The following is a 27,764-nucleotide window of genomic DNA, read 5'->3' as shown; positions in this document are numbered from 1 at the left end:
CCAGACAGCTGCCTGCAGCACTCCCGGCAAGGGTGTGCAGGCTGAGAAGGAGGCTCCAGGGGCTGCACGCAAAGGGCAAATGTTCTCTCCCTCATTTCCAACCAGCGCTCTGAGATGGCACCCCAGGAATCCTGCATCTGATCACTGCCGCCCTCCCACCGGGGAAGGGACAGGACTGGTGCTTCCGTTCCCCACCACTGTCCTGGTCCGCGCCCTCCCCAGCCTGCACCCAGCACGGGGTTCCGGACAGGGCTCTCCGCCCAGCACCGGAAGCCTGGGGGGGCTGGCAACCTGAAGCAGCTGATGGAGAAGGCTGGAGCTAGGGTCTACACTAGTTCTGCCAGTGCACACCCAGGGAAGGGAGAAGTTGTGCTTCTAGAAGCCTCCAGGCCACCATCTCCATGACTCCCAATTCCAGCCAGGCCTTGGCCCAGGCTCAGAGTTGAAGGATTCAACTTAAAACTCCAGCGTCTACCCCTGTATCCTTTGTGGGATGACGGGGGCAAGAGAGAATGTCAGAGAAGAGGTCCTACTTAAAGGACCAGCACGGTGACCCTGCAGGAGAGGAGCCCAGGAGGCAGGTGACCGATGCTCTGCGGGCAAGGCAGGCCGCAGGACCGGGGTGTGTCCTCACAGCACACGCACGATTCAGCAGGACTGCAGGCCCTCAGCAACCAGAGGGCAGACACCAGCTCCTCCTGGGCACACAGTGGGACGGACCTGACCCACAGCTCTGATCCGTGGGACCAGCTCCAGCCCCCAGGAATGCTCACAGAGCTCCTGGGATGTGATGGTCCAGAAGCAATGCTTCCAGGAAAACAGCAGCCCCAGTTCCAGGGTTCTCCAGCCCCCCAGCCCAGGAGGGAAGTAAGGAACGCACTCTCCGCTCGGGCCAGCATCATACTTGAAGGTGCGAGTGAGAATAGGGCTGTGTCCTCTGCCCCAGGACTGTGCCAACCTCCTCCCCTTGGTCAGGATACCCTCAGGATACCTTGCTTGGAACCTTTCAATCCTCACGACCCAGCCAAGCCACCCAGGTGGTAAGTCTGCCGAGCCTCTGGAACCAGGCAACGTCGTGAAGGGGACGGCCAGGGCTGCAGGACAGAGCCCTACTTTGTCAGCTGCAAATTCCTCTAAACAGCTCCAGCAGGGGAGGGCCAGTGGACTGTAGACAACCTCCCGTATTCTATCCATCCTGCCCCCACATTTCCTTATCAGGTGGCAGTTTCTTTTGATTTTTCTCTGGCTTCATCTCAACACCGGGAATGAAATCGGACCACCTTGCATGCCGGTGGGGTGTGGAGGCCCGTCTCAGCACCACTCATAAGCCAGGCAGGAGGCGGACCAGAAACGCCGATCTGTGGTCAGGTGCTTATCTCCTTTATCAGGACTAGATGACTTCAAAGTGTTCTCTGTTGTTTTTTAAACCAGAACAATCTTTCGCCCAACTCACCCAGAAACTTTCATCAACCAGGCCAACTTATCAGTTTCTATTCTTGCTGCCCAGTGGGAAGAAGGAGCCAGGTGGTGAGATCAGATGCTGGAGGAGCCACTAGCCCTCTGCAGCAGCTCACGGGCTAAGCTGGGGCCTGAGCACCGTGTCAAGAGAATGCCTTCCTGTTACAAGGCTTACTTAGGATAAATGAGGCGGCACTGTTACAGGTACAGCCCAGTCGGTTCCAGTTCTCTGGGGGACCTTGGGAAGGAGCCACATTCCCTCACAGTCAACCCCAAAGGAAATCAACCCTGAACATGCACCGGAAAGGACTGATGCTGAAGCTGAAGCTCCAATGCTTTGGCCACCTGATGCAAAGAGCTGACTCTCTGGAAAAGACTCTGGTGCCGGGAAAGACTGAAGGCAAAAGGACAAGGTAGAGGATGAAATGGTTAGGTAGCATCACCGACTCAATGGACAGGATTTTGAGCAAACTCTGGGAGACAGTGGACGGGGGAGACTGGCATGCTCTAGTCCCTGGGGTTGCAAAGAGTCAGACACAACTTAGCAACGGAATAACAACGAGAAGAGATGACCCACCTGCTCCAGGGAGGACTCAAGGCAGGATAGGCACCAGGGCTCCTTAGACAGGGAGACAGGTCAGCACTAGGAGACCAGAGACTCTGGAAGAAAGGCATGCAGAGGTGCGCTCCATGCTAGGGGAGCATATCTCCAGTGGGGAAGAGTACCCCAAAAACCCCGGAAACAAACCAGGAACCTGTCCCTTGTGAGCCAGACTGTTTTTATTCTTCATACACCTTATCTTTAGCTTTCTTTTATTCTCCTTTTATATTTATTTTTTGTATTTATTACTCAAAAATGGTTCATTTTTTATTTAGTTTTCTGACTCTGTGCTTGTGCTTTCAATACTTTCACGACGCTCTTCTGCTCTTCAGTAAGGAAAGCGCGCTTGATCCTGTCCCGGACACATTTAGCACACATGGAACCACCATAGGCTCGGCTGATGTGTTTCTTCATTTTAGACAACCTCATGAGAACTTTAGGTCTCACGGCACGAACGCCTCTAAGTTGGCCTGCGCACACACCACATGCGGATTTTGGTGCTTTCCCAAACTTCTTGGTATAAAAGTAAACAAATCTATTACCATGGGTTCGGGACAGCCTGGTTTTGTTAGAGGCTGTATTGTAGGACAGCCTATGACAGTACGTCAGACGCTGCACCATCCTGAATGCCTCTAGATGCCGTCCCCGGAAGAGTCCTTTTATATTTATTAATGTCTTTTGGAAAGGTCAGCCTGTGACAGCTATGTTAATGAAAACCCAAAGGAGGTGTCTGCATCCACGCCTGGACCAGGAGATTAAAGGGAGCAATGTCGTCTTTCTCCCCCAGGACTGGAGGTGCAGAGAAGCCCAGGGGTGGGCCCCTCGCTCAGCCTGTGTTCTCCAGAGTCATCTTTCCAGCAGAAAGGGAGAGCTGTGCCATCCAGGCAGAGGCCCTGAGCTTGCGCCCTGCCCAGTGCCACAGAGGCGCCCCCAGCACCAACCCCGTGGACGCACTCCTGCCTGTGCCCGCACCAATCCCGGGTCACTAACAGTCAGCTCCAGGGGGCAGAGAGCAGGTGGCTGGGAAACTGTCGAGACCAGTGCACACCTGCTTCCATTCCTCCCTGGCTCCAGCTAAGCCACCGTCCTTGTCACTGAGGAGCTGATAATACACTGTGAGTGACTCAGGCTGGACCCCTGTGGGGAAAGAACCACCCCCCCCCCAAGGTTGCTAGGCAGGTAATCCGCTTTACCAATTCAGCCAAGTGGCAGTGTCGGCTGCCCTGCCGTGAGGACCGCAAAGGCGGCCTTCCCCTCGCCCTGCCTCGGGCCCCTTGCCCCGGGGTGAGGGGAGCCAGGCTGGGAAGCAAGGAGCCCTCCCCAGTCCCATCCGCAGAGAGTGGCTGACCCTCCCAGACTTGGCCTGAGTTATACACTCCAGGCTAAGATAATAACCGTCATGACATCCTGACATTGCTGGTCAGGATGTCCAGTAATCATGGACATCATGACATTACTGGTGTCAACTCTGGGGAACATGGAGAGGAGGAATAGGGAGACCAGGGTCCACCATGAGAGTCCCGAGGGAGGGATACTTCTTGACTGACTTAATTACGTGCCCTGGGGTTACCAGGGGCTGGCCAACACGATGGTGCCTGTCTGGAGCTTGGGTTGTACGGGTGACCGGGGCTGTGAAGACGGGGGGCCCAGGGCCTCCTCCCAAGCCCCTCACCTGGTGAGATGAGGCAGCCCCACTTCAACACATGCTTGTGAGTTTAGCCTAGTGGACTCTGGACTTCAGTTCCAGGACTGGCTCTATCTGCAAGTTGGCGAGTCTGGGCAAATCACACCTCTCTGGTACTCAGGTCTTCTGTCTGTAAAATGGGTATGGTGACACCTGCCGCCCTGCTTACCTCACAGTCACCGTCAAGATGCAGTGAGTGACGACTGTAAGCTACAAGGCACTAACACCCGAGGTACCGCTGGGTTTCAGCATCACAGAGGGGAGGGGGCGGGGACGCGCACAGACACCATGGCCCCGCCTGCGGGAGCAGGAGGCCTGGCCCAGACTGGCCGATCTCCGAGAACAGGACCCCAGACAGAGACAGGTGGGCCAGAGAGCCTGCGGGAGCCAAGCATGCGGCGCAACAGAGCGCTCTGGCCAGGCCGGGTCGGCCGACAGCTCAGGAGACTAGCCATTCTGCTAGGTCTGTGGTGGGCTCACCCCGTGGGGCTTTGTCTGCTTTGTTTTTGACCACAGCACACGGCTTGCAGGAGCTCGGCTCCTCATCAGGGATTGCATTTGGGTCCTCAGCAGTGAAAGTCACTGGAGCGCCAGGGAATCCCCACAGAGCTCTTTCCACAACACCCCACTCTTGGCTCTGCCAGGCTGAGTCAAACCTCTGTACCCCCACAAATGGGAAGTGACGGGCGAACTGAGGCCAAAATCGTCTCTGTAGCTGAAACCGGCACCGCTGACCTGAGCACCGTCTTCTAAGGGAGGGGACAGGGCACGACCCTGTCCAGCAGGAAGCGCCCCACTCACCCAGGAAGCGCAGCGGCCCTGGAGCTGCGTCCTTACAGGGTCTCAGCAGGAAACTCACGGCAGGGTGGGCACTTCAGGAGCCAAGAAGACAGGGTGGGGCACGGCCCTGTCCAGCAGGAAGCGCCCCACTCACCCAGGAAGCGCAGCGGCCCTGGAGCTGCGCCCTTATAGGGTCTCAGCAGGAAACTCACGGCAGGGTGGGCACTTCAGGAGCCAAGAAGACAGGGCGGGGCACGGCCCTGTCCAGCAGGAAGCGCCCCACTCACCCAGGAAGCGCAGCGGCCCTGGAGCTGCACCCTTATAGGGTCTCAGCAGGAAACTCACGGCAGGGTGGGCACTTCAGGAGCCAAGAAGACAGGGCGGGGCACGGCCCTGTCCAGCAGGAAGCGCCCCACTCACCCAGGAAGCGCAGCGGCCCTGGAGCTGCTTCCTTACAGGGTCTCAGCAGGAAACTCACGGCAGGGTGGGCACTTCAGGAGCCAAGAAGGCAGGGCAGGCGGGAGAGCGTGGGGGCAGCTCCAGGGCTCGGGCAGGCCTAGTTGGGCCAAGGGAGCTGGCTGAACATGCAGAGTGAACGACCCCCTGAGCCCAGACAGAGGCCTGCATAACACCGGCCACCACGTGGATGGCCCTGGGCCACCACGAGGAAGGGACCATTGCCATGAGCCGCCTGTGTCTGCTCTTTATCTTGCAGTCCAGGGGATGCAGGACTTCCATGGATGGGCAGCCAGGGCACGGGGGTTGCAGCAGGGAGCTCCTCCCATAAAGATGCCATTCCTATTGGAAAGAACCTCTGTCTGCAACTCAGATAGGCGGCCTGGGTTCTTGGACTCAGTGCTTCTATCTAGTGGTTTGAGGATCTTAGGCAAATTTCTCAGCTCCCACTTCCCGATCTAAAAATGGAGTGACTCTGTGATTCTGAGTCTCAGTCTACATTCCAGCATTCAGTTTTTAACAAGGTGAGTGAATAAATGGCAACAAATCCTTGTAAGTTTGCCTACGGTGTGATTCTGACACACACACTCAGCTCTGCTTATTGCGCCTCAGTACACGATGCCCTTAGAATGGACAACAACCCCATCTTCCTTCGGAGAATCATCTCTTCCCAAACTTCCATCTCTGTGCCCAATCAGAGCACCAAATACAGCCAGCCAGCTTCCCTGGTGGCTCAGATAGTAAAGAATCTGCCTGCAGTGCAGGAGGCCTGGGTTCGATCCCTGGTCTGGGAAGATCCCCTGGAGGAGGGCATGGCAACCCACTCCAGTATTCCTGCCTGGAGAATCCCATGGACAGATGGGCCTGGCGGCCTACAGTCCATGGGGTCGCAAAGAGTCGGACACGACTCAGGGACTAAGCACAGCTCAGTTCTTGATCCAGGGCTGGGGGAGGGCCCCGATTCCAAGTGAACCCAGGAGTCCCGAGGCAGTTCTGGGCTGGGATGCTCAGAAGGCAGAGGCCTGCACTGCTGGCAGACACCTTCTACCACGTGGGGGGCGAGGAAGGTGTCCTGACAGAGAAGGCAGGGTGAGGCGGCTATTGTTTGAGCTCCTCCCTTCCCTGCATGTGGCCAGCCATTCCCTCAGGTATGAGTCAACCAGTTCCCTTTCATCAAAGCACTTTTAGAGTTGGCTTTCGGCTGCTGTAATTGAAGAAGTCCAACTGATACAATCTTGCACACATGTACAACTATTTTCCATTTCATTTAAAAGAATTTTTAACAACCACTACAGTATCACTTGCCACGTAGTGCAAAAGGGCTGCCCTGAACCTGGCCCTGAAACCCTGCCCTTGATAAGTCTGTCCAGCTGAGGGGCCCTCAGGCACAGAGGGATTCTGGGTTCCCAGCGGTGACTCTGGGAACTCCCTGGCCAGGACCCACACCCTTCTCCAGCTGAGGACACTGCCCGGATGCACAGATGGTTGGAGAGCCATTGATGTATGCAGTCTTTCCGGGTGGCCCGGGGTCAGGACTGCTCACAGCCAAAGTCCCCCAACCACGAGCAAGACTGGAGGGGAGGGTGCTGCCCGGCTGGGCCCTGACCCAGTTGAAGTGATCAGGGCAAGAGAAGACCACCTGGACATGGACTGCAACGGGGAGTCGGGACCCTTGGCGCCATTCCTTGTCTGGCAATGGATCTGAGGAAAAAAACCCTTTCCAAATCTGTTTCTCAACCTAAGAGTCATGTCTGACTTTTCTAAATGCTGCCAGACACTACCCTGAGTTCTATCCATCTATCCCACTCATTTCTAGCAGCCACCTCTCTGATGAGATACCTTGCATGTACCCAACAGTACCTCAAACTCACCCTACTCACAATGCCAAACTCACCCACACTTTAAGCCTCCAAAACCTGAACTTCCCTCTGTATTCCCAGTGTCAGCAAAGGGGCATCATCCATCTGACCCTGAAACCTGGGAATCATCTACGCCCCTTCCTTCCTTCAACCTCCTTCAGCCAACCTCTTACAAAGTCCATCTGAGGTTTCCCACCTAAATCTCTCCCTTTTCTACTTTCCTCCACGTCTGCCACTCCCTCTCTATCGAAGCACTGCCATCGTCCACCTACAGTAGCCCCTGAACCGCTAAAGCCCCAAATCTACTCAAGAGACCTCCCTCCCACCAATTCATTCTCCACAGAAAGGCCAAATGATCTTCCCAAATGCAAATTCCATCAGATCCCCATTTCTATTCCTCTCAGAGAAAGAACCAGACCTTCCAAAGCTCTGGGGCAAAGGTGGGGCTCCCTCAAGACCCCTTGGCCTGGCTGGTGGAGCTGGGGGTAACCCTGAGGCCAACATGGACCAGGCAGGTCTAGGAGAGGCTGCTCAGTCCACAGCCCTGGCCACCCCCGGGTTCTCCCATCCCAGGCTGACTTGGAACTGGCTCAGCCTTCTAGGACTGACCCCTCCCCCAGCGCAGGCTTCATCTGACCCCAGATGGGAACGGGAGCTGGAGGCCAGGCAGGGGAAGCCCAGCTGGGCTGCAGCCAGGGGCGGTATGTGTCAGGAAGGGGAGAGAGCAGGGCCACAATAGCCTGTCAGTATCTGGGGCCATCTGAAAGGAGGCAGCTGGCGGGAGGATAAACCTCAAGGAGTCTATCTCTTCCCTCTTATCAGACTGACCCTTGGCAGCCTTGCAGCCCGCGGAGAACAAACAGTCATTAACAACCCTGCCCACACTCGCGCACAACCCGGTGTGACCAGCCCAGCCCGGGGAGCCAGGGCCTCTCTTCCTGCCAGGGCAGTCTCGGGGGTCCGCCTGTCGGCCAGCCCGCCCATTCTGCCCCTCCTTCCTGGGCAATGAAACCCTACGCTCAGCCCACCCTGGCCTACCCCTGCCCGTGGTCCCCTGGCCTTTCAGGTCAGGCCTCCGCATCACGTTATATGTGGCTTGGCCTCACCGCATCCTCCGCTCTCCTAAAAAACCTTTAAAAGGTCTTTTTGCCCTGCCCCCCTTTCCAGGCGAGTTCTCAACCCTCAGTAGGCCCACCCAGAGTCTGCGCTACTGACCCGGCACCTCCTGTCTTCAGCATGTGATCCAACCCCCAAGCTGGCTTTGGGGGCAAATTCTCACTAAAGCAGAGCCCAAGGCAGGAGGAGGTGAGGGGACTGGGAGCAGAGAGAAACAGAAAGCCTAAACACAGTCACTCCAAAGCCTAACCAATGGCCAGCACAGGAAGAGATGGATGTGATGAGAGACCGGAGGGGTATTTCTCTGCCTGAGCCCAGGACAGAGGCAGGGCAACGTTTGGGAAGGGGGATGAGGACAACGGGAGGCAGGGGGCAGCTCCCTTGGCTGCAGGAGCCCAAGTTCTCCAGAGAGGACAGAGCAGGCTGGGTGATGTTCAATACGTCCAACTGGTTAGCAGAAAGGTCGGAACAATTCTCAGCGCCTCCTGGACCCTGCGGTGGTATCCTGGGGCCCCAGCAGTATCCCCCTCGCAGGATATGGCGCTCCTCTGTTCGGCCTACTGGACGATTTGACAGCAAATCCATGAACAGATCTTTAAATTCTCTATTTACAGATGAGGCGACTCTGGGGCCCAGAGAGGGGCAGCAACTTGCCCTGGGTCACACAGTCCCATTTCACAGCATCCTCCTAAGGAAGTGCCAACGCTGGCTTCCCTACATTGGAAGAGCTTGAACAGAGTATCCTGCTGCTGTTTAGTTTCTAAGCTGAGTCCGACTCTGCGACTCCACAGACTATAGCCCACCAGGCTCCTCCGTCCATGAGATTTCCCACCCAAGAACAGCGGAGTGGGTCGCCATTTCCTTCCCCAGGGAATCTTCCTGATTCAGGGATCAAACCGATATCTCCTGCATTGGCAAGCAGATTCTTCACTGCTGAGTCACCTGGGAAGCCCACAACAGGAGTCCCCGTGACTCTCCTAACCCCTTTCAAGCTGTCCTGTCTCCCCCTACCTGTGACACTTGGGGTCTCCTCCTGAGACATGCTGGAGGACCTAGGAACCGGCCAGAAGCTACACAGGTATGGGCCCGGGGAGATAGCAAGCCCTCTGGGACAGGATGGAACAGAGAGAAGGCCAACTGCTGGAAAGCCCCTTGCGGCTGGCTGCCTGGGCCTCAGATGGCTCCCGAGAAAACCCAAGAGAGACAGGACCGGGCTCCCACCCCTCCCCGGCTTTCCGGCACAGCCTCGGTCCTTCTGGCTGCGGCCTGCTCGCTTGCTCGGGCAGAGCACACAGCACAGGGGCCACAGAGACTTTCATTTCCTCCTGACTCTGGCTCCACCAGCATCAAACGATGAGTATTTTGTTTTCAACTGAACTTGACAGTTGGGGGGAACTCTATTCAAAGGTCAGGGAGAGTCCCTTGCAAACCCAAAGGGATCCTCCCTACAAAGAAGGAAGAAGGTAGTAACTATGCATGGTAACATATCGTTAACTAATTTGTAGACATTTCGCAGAGTATACAAGTGTGGAATCGTTATGTTGTACACCTGAAACTAATATAACGTTATATGTCAGTTATATGTCAATAAAAAAAAAGAAGGAAGGAGGGAGAGAGAGTGGAGGAGCAGGGTGGGGCTGTGGGGTGACAGGGCAGGGAGGGGGACGCCCCACTCCAGCCCTCAATTCCCTCCCTTGTTCCTCTTCCTACAATCCACCTCTCAACTTCCCCTTTCACTACCCACGCCGCCCCCTCCAAATTCCTTTAAACCACACAGAAAAGTTGTTGATTTTTTCCCTCATCAGAGCAGTCCCCTCTAGACCAATTTGCGATTTGCGTTTTTTGCTGATTTTCTCCCTCAGAAGGCTGCAGACCTGCCCAGCCCGGGGAGTGTTGCTGGCCCTCTGTGCAGGGACTTCACAGTTGGAGGGTTCAGAGGGAAGGGGCAAGGACTGCTCTCTGGGGTCTCTGGGTCATGCCCTGACCCCTCAGGGTCTCCTCTGTCCCCCAAGCCCCCTTTCGGGAGCAGGATGGGCCTCGCACCTCAACTGTACACAAGCAGAGCTGCTTTCTGTGTCCCCCTCCTGCTTCCCACCCTGAGCCTAGAGAAGAAGAGAAGGGGAGAAAAGGAAAAAGGATGCTAACGGGTAAACGTGATCAAACCAGGAAGAGATGCCCCTCCAGGCAGGAGAAGCCTGTGCTACCCGCTCCCCCCAACCTCAGCAGCCAGTGGGGGGATGCCAATCAACCTCTTTCCCTCTCTGAGCTTCCTCATTTGCAGTCACATCCCCCTTAAGGAAGAAGGCGTTTGAGGATGTTTTTCAACATCTGATAGCAGAACTGTTGTTTTGTTTTAATATGATTATTTCACAACACAAATTTAGCACTGACAGCAAAATAAAGAAAAATTACATTTGTCTCTAGATTTCTCTTGTTCCTAGTTCACCTTATTGTACACGGGTAGCAGGCAGTGCGTTCATATCATGCATGGCAAAATATCACATCCACTATGGCTCATTCATGTTGAGGTTTGAAGAAAACAGCAAAATTCTGTAAAGTAATTATCCTTCAATAAAAAATAAATTAATTTTAAAAAAAAACACACTCATTTGAATGCTAACAGCTATAACTGGGGGGGGGGGGCAGTTCTCTTCACCCCAGGAAGATGATCCTCTCTGAAAACCTGCAGGGATAAGTGCCCTTCAGCATCACTCCTTCTGCCCCACCTCACAGAGAACCCTGCTCCCTTCCTCACTTTCTTTTTATGTAGTTATTTAATTTTTTGGCTGAGTGGCATGTGGGATCTTAGTTCCTCAACCAGGGATCAAACCCGAGCCCCCCTGCAGTGGAATCTTAACCACTGAACCACCTGGGAAGTCCTTCTCCCATTCCTGCAGTAGGAAACCTCTCCAGTGCTCAGCTAGAAAGTTGGGGTGGCCCAAAGCCCAGCCTATGCCCTGGAGCCTTAGGAGAGGTCTGCAATGGCAACGTGAAAGTGTGACTGACAATACGCTGTAATTACAATCATGATTTATAAATAAGCACCAAGAGGTGCCCCAGAATGGCTGCTTAGGGACACACACAGGCGTCCCTGGTGAGCCCAGCATAACTGAAGGAAATGACTGTTTTCCTCAGATAGCAGGCAAAGTTCACATCCCCTACATGCAAAATGTCATTTGCAGATATCTGCCCTAATAATTCGGAGAAGGCAATGGCAATCCCTCCAGTACTCTTGCCTGGAAAATCCCATGGACAGAGGAGCCTGGTAGGCTGCAGACCATGGGGTCGCGAAGAGTCGAACACGACTGAGTGACTTCACTTTCACTTTTCACTTTCATGCATTGGAGAAGGAAATGGCAACCCACTCCAGTGTTCTTGCCTGGAGAATCCCAGGGACAGAGGAGCCTGGTGGGCTGCCATCTATGGCGTCGCACAGAGTCGGACACGACTGAAGCGACTTAGCAACAGCAGCAGTCCTAATAGTGAGAACTTGTTGCTAAAGAAAAGAGGGGAAAATCTAAAACCGAGGTCCCCAAAGAGCTGGGCCAGCTCCTGGAGTGGGTAAGGGCTCAGATATTGGGACAACATGGTGGGGGAAAGTTGCGGCACGGAAACTGAGAACGGGGAAGGGGGAGGAAGGAGAAGGCCACCCTTGGCGGAAGTGGAGAGACAAGAAGAGATGCGGGCATGCTGAGCATGGACCACAAAGCCCCAGTTGCTTTCAGAATGAACCGGGCCCCTGAGGCGGTGGGGCCCCACCCCCTCAGGGCTGAGGCCCCAAATCTCAGGCAGGCAGCGTGGAGTCCGGAGTAACAAGCTAACCAGGCTTCCGGAAGCGCTGTCAGCATCCTGCACACAGCTCCTCCAAAGCAAGGACACTTCATCTCCTGCAAACTCCTCCTCCTCCTGACTGCCCCACTTCAGCTAAAGGACCTGACCTCATCACCCAGGCAAGGAAGTGTCTAACCCCAGCCAACTGACTGTCTATTCCAGAAGATATCTACTTTCATAGTTCTCTAGAATCAGTCCCTTCTTTCCATTTTTACTGCCAAGTTCCAGTCTTCATTACTTCTCACCTGGACCCTAACTAGTTTTCCATTTCCTCCCTCCCTTCTTTCCTTGTCCCTTTATGACCCAGCCATACCCTGCTACCAGCCTGCCCTCTGCCTGCTCAGAAACTTGTCGAAACCAAGCCCTCTTTCTGCTATCTGCTGAGTCAAGTCCTCACTGAACAACACTGTGCTGGACTGATCTCTTGCAATCTCTACTGCCTCTTCTTCTGGGGACTCCAACTTTTCGATACAGTTTGGGGGGACTGCCTACTGTGTCACCAGTCCTTCCCCGGCCAAGGGAGGAGGCATGGCCCAGTCTGGGCCAACCAGACATCTCCTCTCTGGGATATGACTCCCAACCTATGGTGACAAAATCCCAGAGCACAGCTGGAACAGAGTTATCCTGGCCACAGTGGTACCCTGAAGAGGCTGGCCTTTGGCTCCTGACATACCTACTCCAAGACCCTGGAGGGGGACTTCCCTGGTGGTCCAGTGGTTAGGAATCCGCCTGCCAATGCAGGGTACACGGGTTTGATCTCTGGTCTGGGAAGATTCCACATGCCACGGAGCAACCAAGCCCATGCACCACAGCTACTGAAGCCCGCATGCCCTAGAGCCTGTTCTCCACAACAAGAGAAGCCACTGCAGTGAGAAGAAGCCTGCGCACCGCAACTGGAGAGCAGCCCCGCTCTCGGCAACTAGAGAAAGCCTGCATGCAGCAACAGAGATCCAGCACAACCAAATATAAAATAAATATATAATTTCTTAAAAACCTATTTAGAAAAAAAAAAAAAGACAAATAATTGCTTTTAAAAAAGACCCTGCAGGGGACTTGGGTCTCGAGTCATTCCTCAGATTCTAGGAGTTCCCACAGCCTTCCAATGAAGTCCTTTCCTACCAAAGTCAGCCAAGGTGTTACTTGTAACCAAACTTCTTTTTAAAATACCTCTCCTATGCTCCAACCAAAAGAGAAAATTCCCTGAAAGCGCCGTTATGGTCTCTCCTTCCCCTGCTGACCAGTATACTCCCTGGCCTGCAGGCACTGTTGGAACTCTGCCTTCCCCTTCAGGGCCCAACCCAGAGTCCTCTTTTGAGCCCTCTTTGGGGATGACCTCTCCTCCTCTAAACCCACAAGTCCCTGGCTACCCCTTCTGCCTCCCACTGTGGACATTGGAGTACCTGTCTTATCCCGCTCCCGGTGGACAGGGACTTGGTCATCCTGTCCTCCACAACACCTGGCAGAGTTCCAGGCTCAATAAATTCACTAGGCTTTGTGGGCAGACAACTCAAAGGCCAATTACAGGTTTTCTGGGCAAGACAGACAGTGAGTGACAAAGAGCACGGGGTCAGAAAGACCCCATTTGGCTTCCACATCCTCCACTTACCAGCTGAGTTTATGGGCAAGCCTCATAAGTTCTGTAAGCCTCAGTTCTTCCTCTGTGAAAGAGTGACAATAATGCTAACCCTGCAACGCTGCTGTGAGAATGTGACGAGCGGACATGCAAGAACATCCAGCCCGGCGACTGGCTAAGAGTAACCACTCAGGGAACAGCAGCTGTCACTCCAGCTACCCACAACTCCTGGGTTAGCAGATGCTCTTTCGGCGGATTGAAATCATGAGCCCTGGGCCTGTTGTGTGACCCACAGAGCATCTCTGTTTCTTAGTAACCCCACCTGGGTCTACCTCTGCCTTATAAACCTCCTGAAAAACAGTAGGTGAACAAATGCATGGCGGAGACAAAGCACAATGTACGGGGCTCCTCCTGTTTGTCTCAATCAGAGAGTCCCCGGCACCCTGTCCAGCGTGCAGCCATGGCCAGCACCCAACCCGCTCAGTCTGAGGGGCGGGACAGAGGAGCGCCTGGTTCAGTGTCTGCTTCCCCATGTCCTCGCAGCTACCCCTTTTCCAAAGCCCTGGTGCCTGAACGTCCTGCTTTGGCCGGGGGTGGGGGGTGGGGGGTGGGGGTCCTTCCTTCAAATGGCCACAGTACAGTGTCTGCTATGTGGTTACGGGGGACTGGGAGCTCAGGCCCTACAAGTCACCCCGACCATTAATCTAGCCCACACTGGAAAGCATGGGAATGGAAGGAAAAGACCAACCCAGGAAGCTGCCAGAACAGTCCTGGGTGGGGAAACAAGGTGGGAGGCAGCCTCCTGAAGACCTTACATGGGCCTGGATTAATCGCCTAGGCAACTCTCATGGCCCCAAACCAGTGGTTCTCAAGTGCTATGGTCAGGAAGCCGGACAGAAATAAAATCTCAGGCCACACCCAGACTGCCTGAATCAGAAACGTCTGGGAGTGGGGCCCAGCAAACTGCGCCTTACACAGCTCTTCAGGGGGATTACTGAACACCTACTCTGTGCCAAGGACCGAGCTGTGGGGTGATATTTCAGAAACGAGGACACATCTGAAGAACTTCCATAGTCTAACAGCCGGCGGGGGCGGGGGGGAGGGGTGGTCAAAATCAAGTACCCAATACACAAGGCAGGATGGGGTATAGAACAAGGCAAAGGAATCAGCTTCTCACCCCTCTTGCCAGCTCCTCCTCCCCCCGCCAGCTCTTCTCTTTCCATGTTGGCAAGGGAGAACTCCAATTCAAGGAAACCCGCTCCCCACCCCAGGCTTCTCTTTGAGACTCCTCATAACTGCAGACAGTTTTCAAAATAAGAGTGATCCTCACCCTGAGGCATCGTTCAGGTCCAGAGGTTTGGCCTGTGGGGAAACGGACCATGAGGCCACAACCAGTGGTTCTTAGCAGCTGAGAAGTTGACCCCATGTGGGGTCTGGGCTCGGAAAGTTCCTAGAGGGCTGTGAGCGTGCCACAGCACATCACGGCAACTGCACTCCCGAGCAGGGTCACTCCCACAGGCCCCTGGCAAGCTCACACAGTGAGCGCAGATGCAGACATAAAGACGGACACAGACAGCTGGCCCCCTGGCCTCCCTGCCTCCATTCTCAAGTTACAGGGTTAAAGATGTCCTCTTCACAGCCAAGGGGGAGGGATGAGAGAGGGGGTGCTGAAGCAGGGAACCATCTGGTTCAGATCAAGATTGCTCATTCAGGACCCCAACGGAACTCCCAGAGCCTGCCTTCATGATGGCTCATAGATTTCCCTCCCTCCCCCAACTTCCCACTGGGAAACTAAAAACTGGGCTAGGAAGGGATGACCCATAGGCAAATCTGCCGAAGGAAGATAAAACAAAACTAAACCAAAAAAACACAAAACTGATACAGGCAAGTCTCCACCACCTCTCTGAGCCCTGGCTCCCTCTTTCCTTCAAACCCTGAATACCACAAATAAACTTGAGATCACCACCTACAGTCACTACATCTTCCTCCACAAAGAGCTCAGGGGGCACCTAGCAGGCATCCTTCCTTTTGCCGGCAACCATCTCCAAAGTTAGCAGCAGAAGCAAGATGAGGGTTAGGGGTGTGGTCTCCCAGACTTCTCTTATGCCGCCATCTCCACCAATGTGGGAGGTTCCCTCCATCTCTGAGGGATGGTGGAGTCCACCACGCATAACGAGAGGAAGAAATGACCAACCAGCTTCCAGACAACTGTCCCAAAGACAAGATGGGAGTGTGCATCACTGGCTAGGACTGACTGACGCAGGGACTCCAGAGTGCCCTGAGCCCCCTCGGCAGCTTTAGCTGGAAGAGGCTGCCACTCCCTTCCCACCACCAGCACCTCTCTCCTTCCCCCCAACACCACCTTAGACTCTGTTCTTCAGTGTTTCACTGTAGCTGTAAAGCAAGAGGCAAGATGGGAGACGGATGCAGTTGGCAAGAAATAGAAATCAAATGGCTAACTTGAGTAAAGGAGTGATGGGTGGGGGACTCTACAGGCAAAGGAGGCCAGAAATTAAATACAGGAAGGAGGAGGGGGAAACAAGTGGGAGAACGGGGAAAGGGAGACTAAACGGAGCTCAGCACGGAGCTGCGGCAGGCAACTGGGAAGTTTGGTCCAGTCACAGAGGAATGACTGAGGGAAGAAATGACTCTTTCATGCCAAGGCAAGGGCTCAGATCAGCCCGACAGGGCTGGGGCATGGACTTGGCCAAGTTCCTGGTTCACTGTGCCAAGCCTTGGTTTCTCCGAAGTGGGAAGGAGGTCAGGCTGTTAGGTCTCATCAGAGAGAACTGGGCCACTGTGGATGGCTCGGGGGCAGTGCCAGGTAGGGAAAAGAGGAGAGAGCTGCTGATGGTGCAAAGACAGCCTGTGGCCAGGAGGAGCGGAGCGAGGGTCCCCAAGGGGTGCACAGGCCAGAAGCGCGCGCGGGGCTGGGGGTGCGAACTAGGCAGTGGGCTGAAGTCGGGACTGGGGCACGGAGCGCTTCTCGGGCTGGGCTGGGGGGCTGGGGACTGCCACCACGGGGTGGAAGAGCCGCGCGTGGGAACGGCTGGAGGTGCAGGAGCAGAAGGCGGGCAACCGGGAGGGAGGCCAGGGTAAGAGGACCACCGCCCCCACGGCGGAGCCCAGCGCCCCGACCCAGGGGAAGTTAACGCGGTGGACCGGGAGGGTCTGGGCCGCTGGTCGAGCCAGCTGCCCGAGCGGAGGGGGTTCGTGGCAGCAAGGGGCCCGGGGCGCCTCACATCCCGCCCGCCCGCCCGCGCACCTCAGTCAGCTCCGGGCGCTGCGCGGGCCATGCTCGCCGCTGCCGCCGCCGCCGCCGCCGATGCAGAGAAAGCCGCCGCCGCCGCCGCCAGCGTCCGGACCCGTTAGCTCAGCGGCTCCCCAGTCCGCCCGCAGCGGGCCAGTCCCGCCCTTGCCCGCCCGGAGCGAGCCGCCGCCGCCGCCGCCGCCGCCGCCTCAGCCCGGCCCCTCCCCCCACCCAGGCTGACTGGAAGGGAAGGGTGGGGGCGGGGGGCGGGGGGGCGAGGGCCCCCTCCCCACTCACATCCTCCGGCCCTGCCCCGCCCCCTCCCCCGCTCGCCTAGTCATCCTGGGAAATGGAGTCCAGCGCGCGCCGCGCCGCCAGGAGAGCCCGACATGCGGAACTACTACTCCCAGAAGACAGCGCGCCAGCCCGCGCGCTTGTGGGCTTTGTAGTCCCCCGGGGGCTCGGGACATCTACAGCGCGGGTGGGGAGGGGGATGGGAGGTTTCCACCCCCGTGAGGCCGGGGTACCGACGGCCGAGACAGGATGTGGGGTCTGCGACGCGCTGTGCCGGGGCTGAATACCTGGACCTCGAGGGGGGCGCCCAGCAGTGGAGGATGCCTCTCACACGGCTGTGGTCCGCTGCAGCCGCGCAGGGCTGCAGGCGAAGCCTCTAGCCCGAGAGCCTCACGCTGGGGACGGTTACCATTCGCGCGGAAAGAGCCTTGACCTGAGGCTAGCTTGGCTTCCTGCCCGGGCTCCGCAAGCCGGAGCTGCGGTGAGGCCGCTGCGCCCAGGCGGGAGAAAAGAGATCACCCCACGTGGGCGTGGGGTTTTCCCTACCTGGAAAAGGGGGGCCGAGTGTCTCTCGGTTTCCTGGAGCGCTCACCCCCCTGGGGACCTTCTATTGATAATTCTAGTCCCACCTACTCTCTTTCTAGCTGACGCCCTTAGCTCCCAACTGTTTAGGGCAAAGTACACACATAGGGCAAGGTATTACCCATTTTAAATATTTTTCTATGTCTTCTCTTAACACGTGCTTTCCCCAGTTTCCAGATCTACCTCAAATTGTTAATGGAACGCCCGGTTGCCCTCCAAGCTTTATCCCTTCTGGCAGAGGGAGGCCTGTAAGTCGCTGGTTCTCTAACAGGCGTCTATCAGATTCTCCTGGAGAGTTTTTTAGACACAGCTGACCGACACCCCTCCCGTTGCTGTTGGTTTAAGTCCAGGGTGGCTGTGAGAGTTTTCCTTTCTAACACGTTGTCAGGAGATGCTGGTTTGAGGAACCACTTTGAGAACCCCGCCTATTGGCGTTTGTTGGCTAGAGTTCTGGCATTGTCCTTCAAGGACAAGCCTGCTGTGGGATAATATGAGCCTCAGAAAAGTCAGGCCATAGAAAGTGGGGTTTCAGGCTAGTTTAGCACAAAAAAAGTTCTTTTTAATTTAAATAAATCAATCAGTTGATGCAGTAAAAGGAAAATATTATATGAACCTGAGGGCTTCTCTCATAGCTCAGTTGGTAAAGAATCCGCCTGCAATGCGTGAGACCCTGGTTCGATTCCTGGGTCGGGAAGATCTCCTGGAGAAGGGCTAATCTAGTATTCTTGGACTTTCATGTGGCTCAGCTGGTAAAGAATCCACCTGCAGTGCGGGAGACCTGGATTTGATCCCTGGGTTTGGAAGATGCCCTGGAGAAGGGAAAGGCTACCCACTCCAGTATTCGGGCCTGGAGAATTCCATGGACTGTATAATCCAAGGGGTCGCAAAGAGTCAGACATGACTGAGCGACATTCACTTTCCACATGAGCCTGAAAGATGTCCCAGTCCTTAGCCCTTAGCATTCTCTTCAAAGCTGATAAGGTTTTCTGTTTCAAAGGGGAGCTTGTTGGGTGTGGTGCTACTCCCCAAACTATGGGATTGAGATCTCAAACCTCTAGGATAGGGTCAGCTCCGTAGAATCCTCTGCTTCCAGGTGTTCTATGACCTATAACAGGCTGGAGGATTGAGAGGTGGGAAGGTGGATTCTTGACTTGTCAGGTATCTGAAAGTGACTCTCACACCACACCTTACCTGGGTAGACCCTTAACCACCTGCTATCCTGATGTTCTGGGAGCTATAGAACTCCAAGGGGAAACTTGGTCACCTTCACCCTCTGGCACGATCTCAGACCCTTTCAGCTGTGAGATGATCAAGTTCTCTGCTCCACCAAACTCTAACCAGGCTCCTGTAGGCCCTCTTCTCCAGTATGTCTCAACCTTGGCCTATAAAAACTATACTCTTGGTTAGGACTCTGTCGGTCCACTGCAGTTCAATCCCTAGTCAGGGAACTAAGGTCACATCCCACATGCCACACAGCACAGCCACAAAACCACCCCGGCAAAACCAAAAAACTGTACTTTCAACACAGATGACTTTATCCACCCTCCTCCTTGGTGGTTCAGACAGTAAAGAATCTGCCTGCAGTGCAGGAGACCAAGGTTCGATCCCTGGGTTGGGAAGATCCCCTGGAGAAGGGAATGGCTACCCACTCCAGTCTCCTTGCCTGGAGAATTCCATGGAGAGAGGAGCCTTGTGGGCTACAGTCCATGGGGTCACAAAGAGTTGGACATGACTGAGAACTGAGCGACTAACACACACAACCTCCCCCCACATTAAAAGACTTAAACACTGTAACATAGTTTCTAACATCTCAAGGCCGCATCCCTGGGATGACTCTATCCCCCCTTTAAAGTGCCTGCCTGATAAAGCTCAAAAATTTACTGTTTATTCTAGCCAATACCAGTTGTAATTACCCCCACCCCCACCCCTTCTTAGAGCGTTTACTAAAAAGGCTTACAGTTGTGACTTCTTCCTTTCCTTTTAAGGTGTGCATCAAATGTATATGTGTTACGTATCTTTCTCAAGGACCTGAAAGCCATTCCTTTGGAATATAATCACTGGAAAGAATAGGGCCTCTGTGGGAGGGTAGAATCCTAGCTTCAATGCTTGCCAGCTAACAGATACAGCTGACCTAATCAACATGTACACTGACCAACCCTTTGTAGTTTTCACTTCTCTGCTCACCTCCCTCCATACTTTCTCATTCTCCCTGTAAAGTGCCCAGTCACCTCTGTGTAAATCCAAGTTGCAGTGTATATCGATAATATATTGGTTAAAATCTGTCCTTACCACTTTAGTTCCTGCTTTGTTTATTTTTCAATTATTAAGATTTTTTGTTAGTTAACTATTAAGATGTTTTTATCTTTGACAAAATGGATATGAGTGGTGGGCCCTGGGTCCCCAGACTCCAGCCTTCCTCCCATCCACCAAAGGCCAAAGGGTGAGTTATCGCTAGGTCCTTGGGCACGTAGCCCAGAGGACACCAGGGGTGTCAGACCCTGATTAATGTTGACCCCTCTGTTGAATTCTTGAATGCTTTTCTGTTTTTTATTTTTTGATTTGTGTCCCTGTCACAGACTATAGTGCTTGCGTGCTCCGTCGTGTCTGACTCTTTGCGACCCCATGGGCTGTACATGGCCCGCCAGGCTACTCGGTCCATGAGATTCTCCAGGCAAGAATACCGGAGTGGGTTGCCATTTCCTATTACAGGGGATCTTCCCAACCCAGGGATCGAACCTGCGTCTCTTGCATCTCCTGCATTGGCAGGCAGATTCTTAACCGCTGGGCCACCTGGGAAGCCTGTCACAGACTACAGGGGGCTCAGTAATCCACATACAACTCCATGCTCTGCCCCTAAGACCAGCTGCCAGGCCCTTCCTGTAAGGACTTTGCATCTGCAATGGCGACTTTCCCTCACGGGCAGAAGGGAATGAGTCTTTTCGAGTTTACACCCATCACCCAGATGTCTGTTAGCAGATTACCTGGGGAGAATTACGATGTCATTTCATGGGCAGCGCAGAGAACCTCTCTATCCCTCAACTCCAACAGGAGCTCCCATCAGCACCCAACCACCTCCCAGTTAGACATCAGATTGGTTTTTACCCATTTCCTCTTGCGGGTTGTTTTCCTGTCCTCTCCACCCATCCAAATTCTGCCTGACTGTTCAAAGTCTGCCTTGAGTTTTCCTCAACTGCCTCCCCAACTGCCTCAGCTGCACATCCACTGCGAACCTCACCCCTGGTGTAGCACTTGAATTTGCTTCATTGACTTAAAAGCCTACCTTTGCTGGTGAGCATCCGCAGCAGGGGAAGCAGTGGAACCGGAAGTGGGCGAGACAGAGGAGCCATCCCTTGCTTTGGAGGCAAACTGCTACTAAGTAGCAGGATGCAAAGAGGAGGTGCCTCCCTCCTTCCCCTGCTTTCTGGTTGACCTGGTGGTGGCAGCTCCCACACCTAATGGTTTGTGTGACCCAGAGCAAACTACACAGTTCTGTGATCTGTAAAATGGCAATAACAACAGAATGGCCATAATAACAGACCCTTCTAGTAGAGTTGCTATAAAGAGTAAACGAAGAAAAAAAAAACAAAACATACAATGATGCTGGATAAAAAGACTGTCAAAAAGAAATCAGGTCCATCTGTATATTTAACGTGATCACAGTACAAATACCAGCAGCATTTGTTATGTTTTTTTGGAGAGGGAGGAAGAGGAACAGGTCAGTTTATTTTAAAAATTCATTTGGAGGGCTTCCCTGGTAGTCCAGTGGGCAAGAATCTGCTTTGCAATGCAGGGGACATCGATTAGATCCCTCGTCAGGGAAGATCCCACATGTGGAGCTAAGCTCGAGCTCCACAACTACTAAGCCAGCACACTACAGCCCGAAAGCCACAGCTCCTGAAACGCCCGTGCCTGAGAAAAAGCCACTGCAGTGAGGAGCCCGAGCGCTGCAATAAGGACCCACCACAGGCAATGGATAAATATATCTTTTAAAAAATGCATTTGAAAAAATAATAGGTAAGATTAGTGTCAACAACAAAAAAGATCAATTGTCAAATCTAAGAAAGACATGGAAAAATCTTTTTGAGCCAACCTGAGGACTGTTCTGCCCATCAGAGGTCAAAGCAAAATTATATAAGTTCTTGAGACAAAAGGTTATTCATCAAATGACATATTGACAGTTTACAGACTCCAGATGTGCACGTTGTACAAAGCAAGTGATGTGTCATCATGACCACTTACAAGATTAAGAAGGAAGGTTATCTCCTAAGGAGGTCTGTTTTATGCAAGTACACGATACACTCTAAAGGAGAGAGAGGAGGCCCAAATGGGCAAAGAAACATGAATTTTTTTTAATCACGAGTCAGGAAATTTTTGAAAAACTAATTGTATGAAGTAGTGAATGTCCTCTTGGATATTAAACATATTATAAACATACCTTTAGAATAGTGTAATAGATCAATAACATAGACCTGTAAGTCTACAAATAAACTCAAATACTCACAAAAATTGACATATGGTAAAGATACATTTCAAATAAGGGAGAGGAAAGATGAATTTTTCTATAAATGGTATAGGGACAGTTGGAGAACCATCTGCTCAAATATTAAGTTAACGCTGGATCTAGTAAAAAAAAATCACCAATGGCTACCAATATGAAATATGAAGACAGATAATGGACCCCTGATGGAAGTAAAATATGCAGAAAGTAGTGGTGAAAAAAAATAAATCACCCCAAATCTGACAACTACCAATGTACAGAAAGCACAGGTGTTTGAGAGGAATGTTTTATTTGAAACTATGGGGATGCAATCTAAAAACTTCAGTGAGAAACTGTATAGGACAAATGATACAATTTCTTCAATGAATCCATTGAAAAAAAATTTAAGACAGAGGAGAATCTGTAAATTAAAACAAGCTACATTAACCAACTGCAATGTACGGACTTTGTTTGACTCCTAATTCCAACAAACTGAAAAAAATTGCATGAGAAGAGGGGAAGTTTGAATACAAACCATTGGATATTGAATAATTATTATTCATTTAAGTGTATTAATGGTATTATGGTTAGTTGTGTGTGTGTGTGCTTAAGAGACTTCATTTAGTGATATATACTGAAAGTTTATTTATGGAATGATGTCTGAGGTTTGCTTCAAAATAATTCAGGGTTGGGGTAAAGGTATAGACACAAGGCTGGCTAAATTGGTAATTGTTGAACCTGGGAGACCAGACGGTCGCTTGAGTTCATTTTAACATTTTTTTTCCTACTTTTGCATGTACAGTATTTAAAGTTTACATAATAAAGTATTTTTTTTTACTGAAGTATAGTTGATTTACAATGTGTCAGTTTCAAGTGTACAGCAAAGTGATTCAGTTATGCACACACGTGTGTGTGCTCTGCTCAGTCGTGTCCAACTCTTTGCAACCCCAGGGACAGTAGCCCACCAGGCTCCTCTGTCCATGGAATTTTCCAGGCAAGAATACTGGAGTAGGTTGCCATTTCCTTCTCCAGGGGATCTTTCCAATCCAGGGATTGAACCTGCATCTCTTGTGCCTCCTGCATTGACAGACAGATTCTTTACCACCTCGCCCCTTCAGTTCAGTTTAGTCGCTCAGTCGTGTCTGACTCTTTTTGACCCCATGGACTGCAGCACGCCAGGCCTCCCTGTCCATCACCAGCTCCCAGAGTTTACTCAAACTCATGTCCATTAAGTCGGTGATGCCATCCAACCATCTCATCCTCTGTCATCCCCTTCTCCTCTTGCCCTCAATCTTTCCCAGCATCAGGGTCTTTACCAATGAGTCAGTTCTTCACATCAGGTGGCCAAAGGATTGGAGCTTCAGCTTCAGCATCAGTCCTTCCAATGAATATTCAGGACTGATTTCCTTTAGGATGAACTGATTGGATCTCCTTGCAGTCCAAGGGACTCTCAAGAGTCTTCTCCAATGCCACAGTTCAAAAGCATCATTTCTTCAGTGCTCAGCTTTCTTTATAGTCCAACTCTCACCTCCATATGTAACTACTGGAAAAACCATAGCTTTGACTAGATGGACCTTTGTCAGCAAAGTAATGTCTCTGCTTTTTAATATGCTGTCTAGGTTGGTCATAACTTTTCTTCCAAGGAGCAAGCGTCTTTAATTTCATGGCTGCAGTCACCATCTGCAGTGATTATGGAGCCCCCCAAAATAAAGTCTGCCACTGTTTCCACTGTTTCCCCATCTATTTGCCATGAAGCGATGGGACCAGATGCCATGATCTTAGTTTTCTGAATGTTGAGTTTTAAGCCAACTTTTTCACTCTCCTCTTTCACTTTCATCAAGAGGCTCTTTAGTTCTTTGCTTTCTGCCATAAGAGTGGTATCATCTGCATATCTGAGGTTATTGATATTTCTCCTAGCAATCTTGATTCCAGCTTGCGCTTCATCCAGCCCAGCGTTTCTCATAATGTACTCTGCATATAAGTTAAATAAGCAGGGTGACAATATACAGCCTTGATGTAATCCTTTCTCTATTTGGAAACAGTCTGTTGTTCCATGTCCAGTTCTAACTGTTGCTTCCTGACCTGCATACAGATTTCTCAAGAGGCAGGTCAGGTGGTCTGGTATTCCCATCTCTTTCAGAATTTTTCAGTTTGATGTGATCCACACAGTCAAAGGCTTTGACATCGTCAATAAAGCAGAAATAGATGTTTTTCTGGAACTCTCTTGCTTTTTCGATGATCCAGTGGATGTTGGCAGTTTGATTTCTGGTTCCTCTCCCTTTTCTAAATCCAGCTTGAACATCTGGAAGTTCATGGTTCACGTATTGCTGAAGCCTGGCTTGGAGAATTTTGAGCATTACTTTACTAGAGTGTGAGGTGAGGGCAATTCTGCAGTGGTTGGAGCATTCCTTGGCATTGCCTTTCTTTGGGATTGGAATGAAGACTGACTTTTTCCAGACCTGTGGCCACTGCTGAGTTTTCCAAATTTGCTGGCATATTGAGTGCAGCACTTTCACAGCATCATCTTTCAGGATTTGAAATAGCTCAACGGGAATTCCATCACCTCCACTAGCTTCATTCGTAGTTACGCTTCCTAAGGCCCACTTGACTTCACATTCCAGGATGTCTGGTTCTAGGTGAGTGACCATACCATCGTGATTATCTGGGTCATGAAGATCTCTTTTGTACAGTTCTGTGTATTCTTGCCACCGCTTTTCAATATCTTCTGCTTCTGTTAGGTCCATACCATTTCTGTCCTTTATTGTGACCATCTTTACATGAAATGGTTGTTCCCTTGGTATCTCTAATTTTCTTGAAGATATCTCTAGTCTTTCCCATTCTATTGTTTTCCTCTATTCTGTGCACTGATCACTGAGGAAGGCTTTCTTGTCTCTCCTTGCTGTTCTTTGGAACTCTGCATTCAAATGGGAATATCTTTCCTTTTCTCCTTTGCTTTTCACTTCTCTTCTTTTCACAGCTATTTGTAAGGCCTCCTCAGACAGCCATTGTGCTTTTTTGCATTTCTTTTTCCTGGGGATGGTCTTGATCCCTTTCTCCTGTACAATGTCATGTGGGGGCTTTTTTCAGATTCTTTTCCATTATAGGTTATTACACGATATTGAGTATAGTTCCCTGTGTTATATAATAGGTCTTTGTTGCTTACCTATTTTTTGTTGTTGTTGTTGCTTACCTATTTTACGTATAGTAGTGTGTATATGTTGAGGAAGAAATGGCAACCCACTCCAATATTCTTGCCTTTAAAGTTCCATAGACAGAGGAGCCTGGCAGGCTACAGTCCATGGGTCATAAAGAGTCCGACACAACTGAGCGCGCGTGTGCACACACACACACACACATATGTTAATCCCAAACTTCTAATTCATAATTTATAAAATGTTTTTTTAATGTTCAGTCAGATGTGTACAGCATACCTAGCTAAAAACCAAAACCACAACAAAAACCAAGTCAACAGAAAAGTGGAAGAAAATTTTGCAATTTATATCAGGTATAAAAGGCTAATACAAAGTGCTCTGTAAATCAGTAAAATTTCCAAGGAACAATGGGACATGTAAAAAGAATACAAACCGTTCACAGAGAAGGAAACAAACAGCTGTGATGTGAAAACATGAGTAGCTTCACCCTTTTTAAAAAAAATTATGGTAGGGACTTCCCTGGTGCTTCACCTTCCAATGCAAGGGGTGCACGTTTGATCCCTCCTTGAGAAGCTAAGATCCCACATGCCCACAGCCAAAAAGCCAAAAAATAAAACAGGAGCAATATTGTAACAAATTCAATAAAAGAGTTTAAAAATGATCCACATTAAAAAAAATCCTTTAAAAATTGTAGTAAAAAATACATAACATACAATTTACCATCTTAGCCATTTTTAATTGTACAGTTCAGTGGCATTAAGTACATTCAAGTTGTTGTATGATAAACACTACCATTTATCTTCATAATTTTTTGGTTTTCCCAAACTAAAACTATGTACCCAAGCTATTACTCCCCACATTTTCCTCTCCTCCCAGCCTCTGACAATCACCATTCTACTTTCTATCTCTATGAATTTGACTATCAAAGCTTGTAAGTATGAAGACAGTATTTGTCCTTTTGTGCCTGGCTTATTTCACTTAGCATAATGTTCTCAGTGTTCATCCATGTTGGGGCATTCGTCCGGATTTCCTTCTTTTTGTAGGCTGAATGATATTCTATTGTATACACTGATATATACCACATTTTATCCATTCATCTGTTGATGGACACTTGGGTTGTTTCCATCTTTTGGCTATTGTGAACAAAGATGCTATGAACACGGGTTTACAAATATCTCTTTGAGTTCCCAGTTTCAATTCCTTTGGATGTATACCGAAAGTGAAATTCCTGGATCATATGATAATTCTGCCTTTAATTTTTTGAGGAACCCTCATAATGTCTTCCATAGTGGCTGTACCATTTTATATTCCCACCAACAGTATACAAGGATTCCAGTTCCTCCACATCCTGACACTTATTTTCTGAGTTTCACTTGTAATAATAAAAGAAATGCAAATTACAACCACACTGAGATATCATTTTTCACCTATCAGATTGGCAAAGATCAAAAAGCTTGATAGCTATCTTGGGAAGAGTATGGGGGACAAGGATTTTCGTTGTAATAATAAAAGAAATGCAAATTACAACCACACTGAGATATCATTTTTCACCTATCAGATTGGCAAAGATCAAAAAGCTTGATAGCTATCTTGGGAAGAGTATGGGGGACAAGGATTTTCGTACACTGCCAGTGTGGTTGGAAATCCATACGGCCTCTGTGAAGAGCAACTTGGTAATGTCTTCAAATTACACATGCACACACAATTTGACCTAGTAATTTCTAAGGAGGTATCCTATCTGCACCTGTTCTTAATTACATATAGAGATGGATATTTGTCAAAGCATTGTAAGAGAAAAGATTAAAGATGATCGAAATATTGATGATCCAGATTACAGATTAAATGAATGGAACTGGGGAAGTTTCAATTGATGGTGTCAATTGTTATCACTCCTGCTCACTTACTTCAGTTATTTCCGACACTTTGCCACCCTATAGACTGTAGCCCGCCAGGCTCCTCTATCCACTGGACTTTCCCAGCAAGAATACTGTAGTGGTTTGCTGTGACCTCCTCCAGGGGATCTTCCCGATCCAGGGAATGAACCCACGTCTCCTGCACTGTAGGAGGATTCTTTACCACTGAGCCACTGGGGAAGCCCTTTTGTTATCATTGAAGTGAAGTGAAGTCGCTCAGTCGTGTCCGACTCTTTGCGACCCCAGGGACTGTAGCCCACCAGGCTCCTCCGTCCATGGGATCCTTCAGGCAAGAATACTGGAGTGGGTTGCCATTTCCTTCTCCAGGGGATCTTCCCAACCCAGGGATTGAACCCAGGTTTCCTGCATTGCAGGCAGACACTTTACCGCCTGAACCAGGCAGGGAAGCCCTTTGTTATCATTACTTCACTAGATAACAGACTTTTGAAGAATAGAGGACGGGCTTTTGTAGGCCCAAACAGACCTTCCAGAAATATTGATCAGATTAACTATTTCTTAGCCTCTGGCAGAACTAAGTTGGCAGACAGCTCAGTGAGATAAAGTGGTTTATCCACAGAAGGGTACTACATATTATGTGCAAAGCACACTGGTAGGCACTGTGAAAATGACTGAAATTGAAGAATTGAACCCTATCTTCTCGGAGCTTGAGACCTTGTGAAGCACTCTGACAGACCTTAAAAGTATTCAACTTTTTTCAAAGTGTACTTTCAATAATAT

At 51.0% G+C, this 27,764-nt stretch overlaps 2 protein-coding genes across 2 annotated transcripts in view; both read right to left on the bottom strand.

Annotated features, from left to right (window-relative positions):
* Nucleotides 1-16,847, bottom strand: part of ST3GAL2 (ST3 beta-galactoside alpha-2,3-sialyltransferase 2) — a 49,241-nt gene extending 32,394 nt beyond the window's left edge. The window contains exon 1 of the mRNA XM_043898029.1: nt 16,624-16,847. The gene's annotated coding sequence lies outside the window, so the exon portion shown is untranslated. The remainder of the gene's footprint in view (nt 1-16,623) is intronic.
* On the bottom strand, nt 1,845-27,764 carry LOC122691484 (60S ribosomal protein L34-like). Its single transcript, XM_043898031.1, has 3 exons — nt 27,753-27,764; nt 15,301-15,310; nt 1,845-2,734 (listed from the first exon to the last, which is right to left on the bottom strand). The coding sequence occupies exon 3, from the start codon at nt 2,678-2,680 to the stop codon at nt 2,327-2,329; it is 354 nt and encodes a 117-aa protein (XP_043753966.1). The 5' UTR covers nt 2,681-2,734; nt 15,301-15,310; nt 27,753-27,764; the 3' UTR covers nt 1,845-2,326.

This window comes from Cervus elaphus, chromosome 4 (genome assembly GCF_910594005.1).
Source record: "Cervus elaphus chromosome 4, mCerEla1.1, whole genome shotgun sequence".
Taxonomy (NCBI): Eukaryota; Metazoa; Chordata; class Mammalia; order Artiodactyla; family Cervidae; genus Cervus; species Cervus elaphus.
Note: the sequence above shows the minus strand (reverse complement) of the source record. Positions and strands in the feature narration are given on the sequence as shown.

Excerpts from the sequence above, each read along its gene's own strand:
- LOC122691484 (XM_043898031.1), bottom strand. The coding sequence starts at position 2,680 with ATGGTGCAGCGTCTGACGTACTGTCATAGGCTGTCCTACAATACAGCC.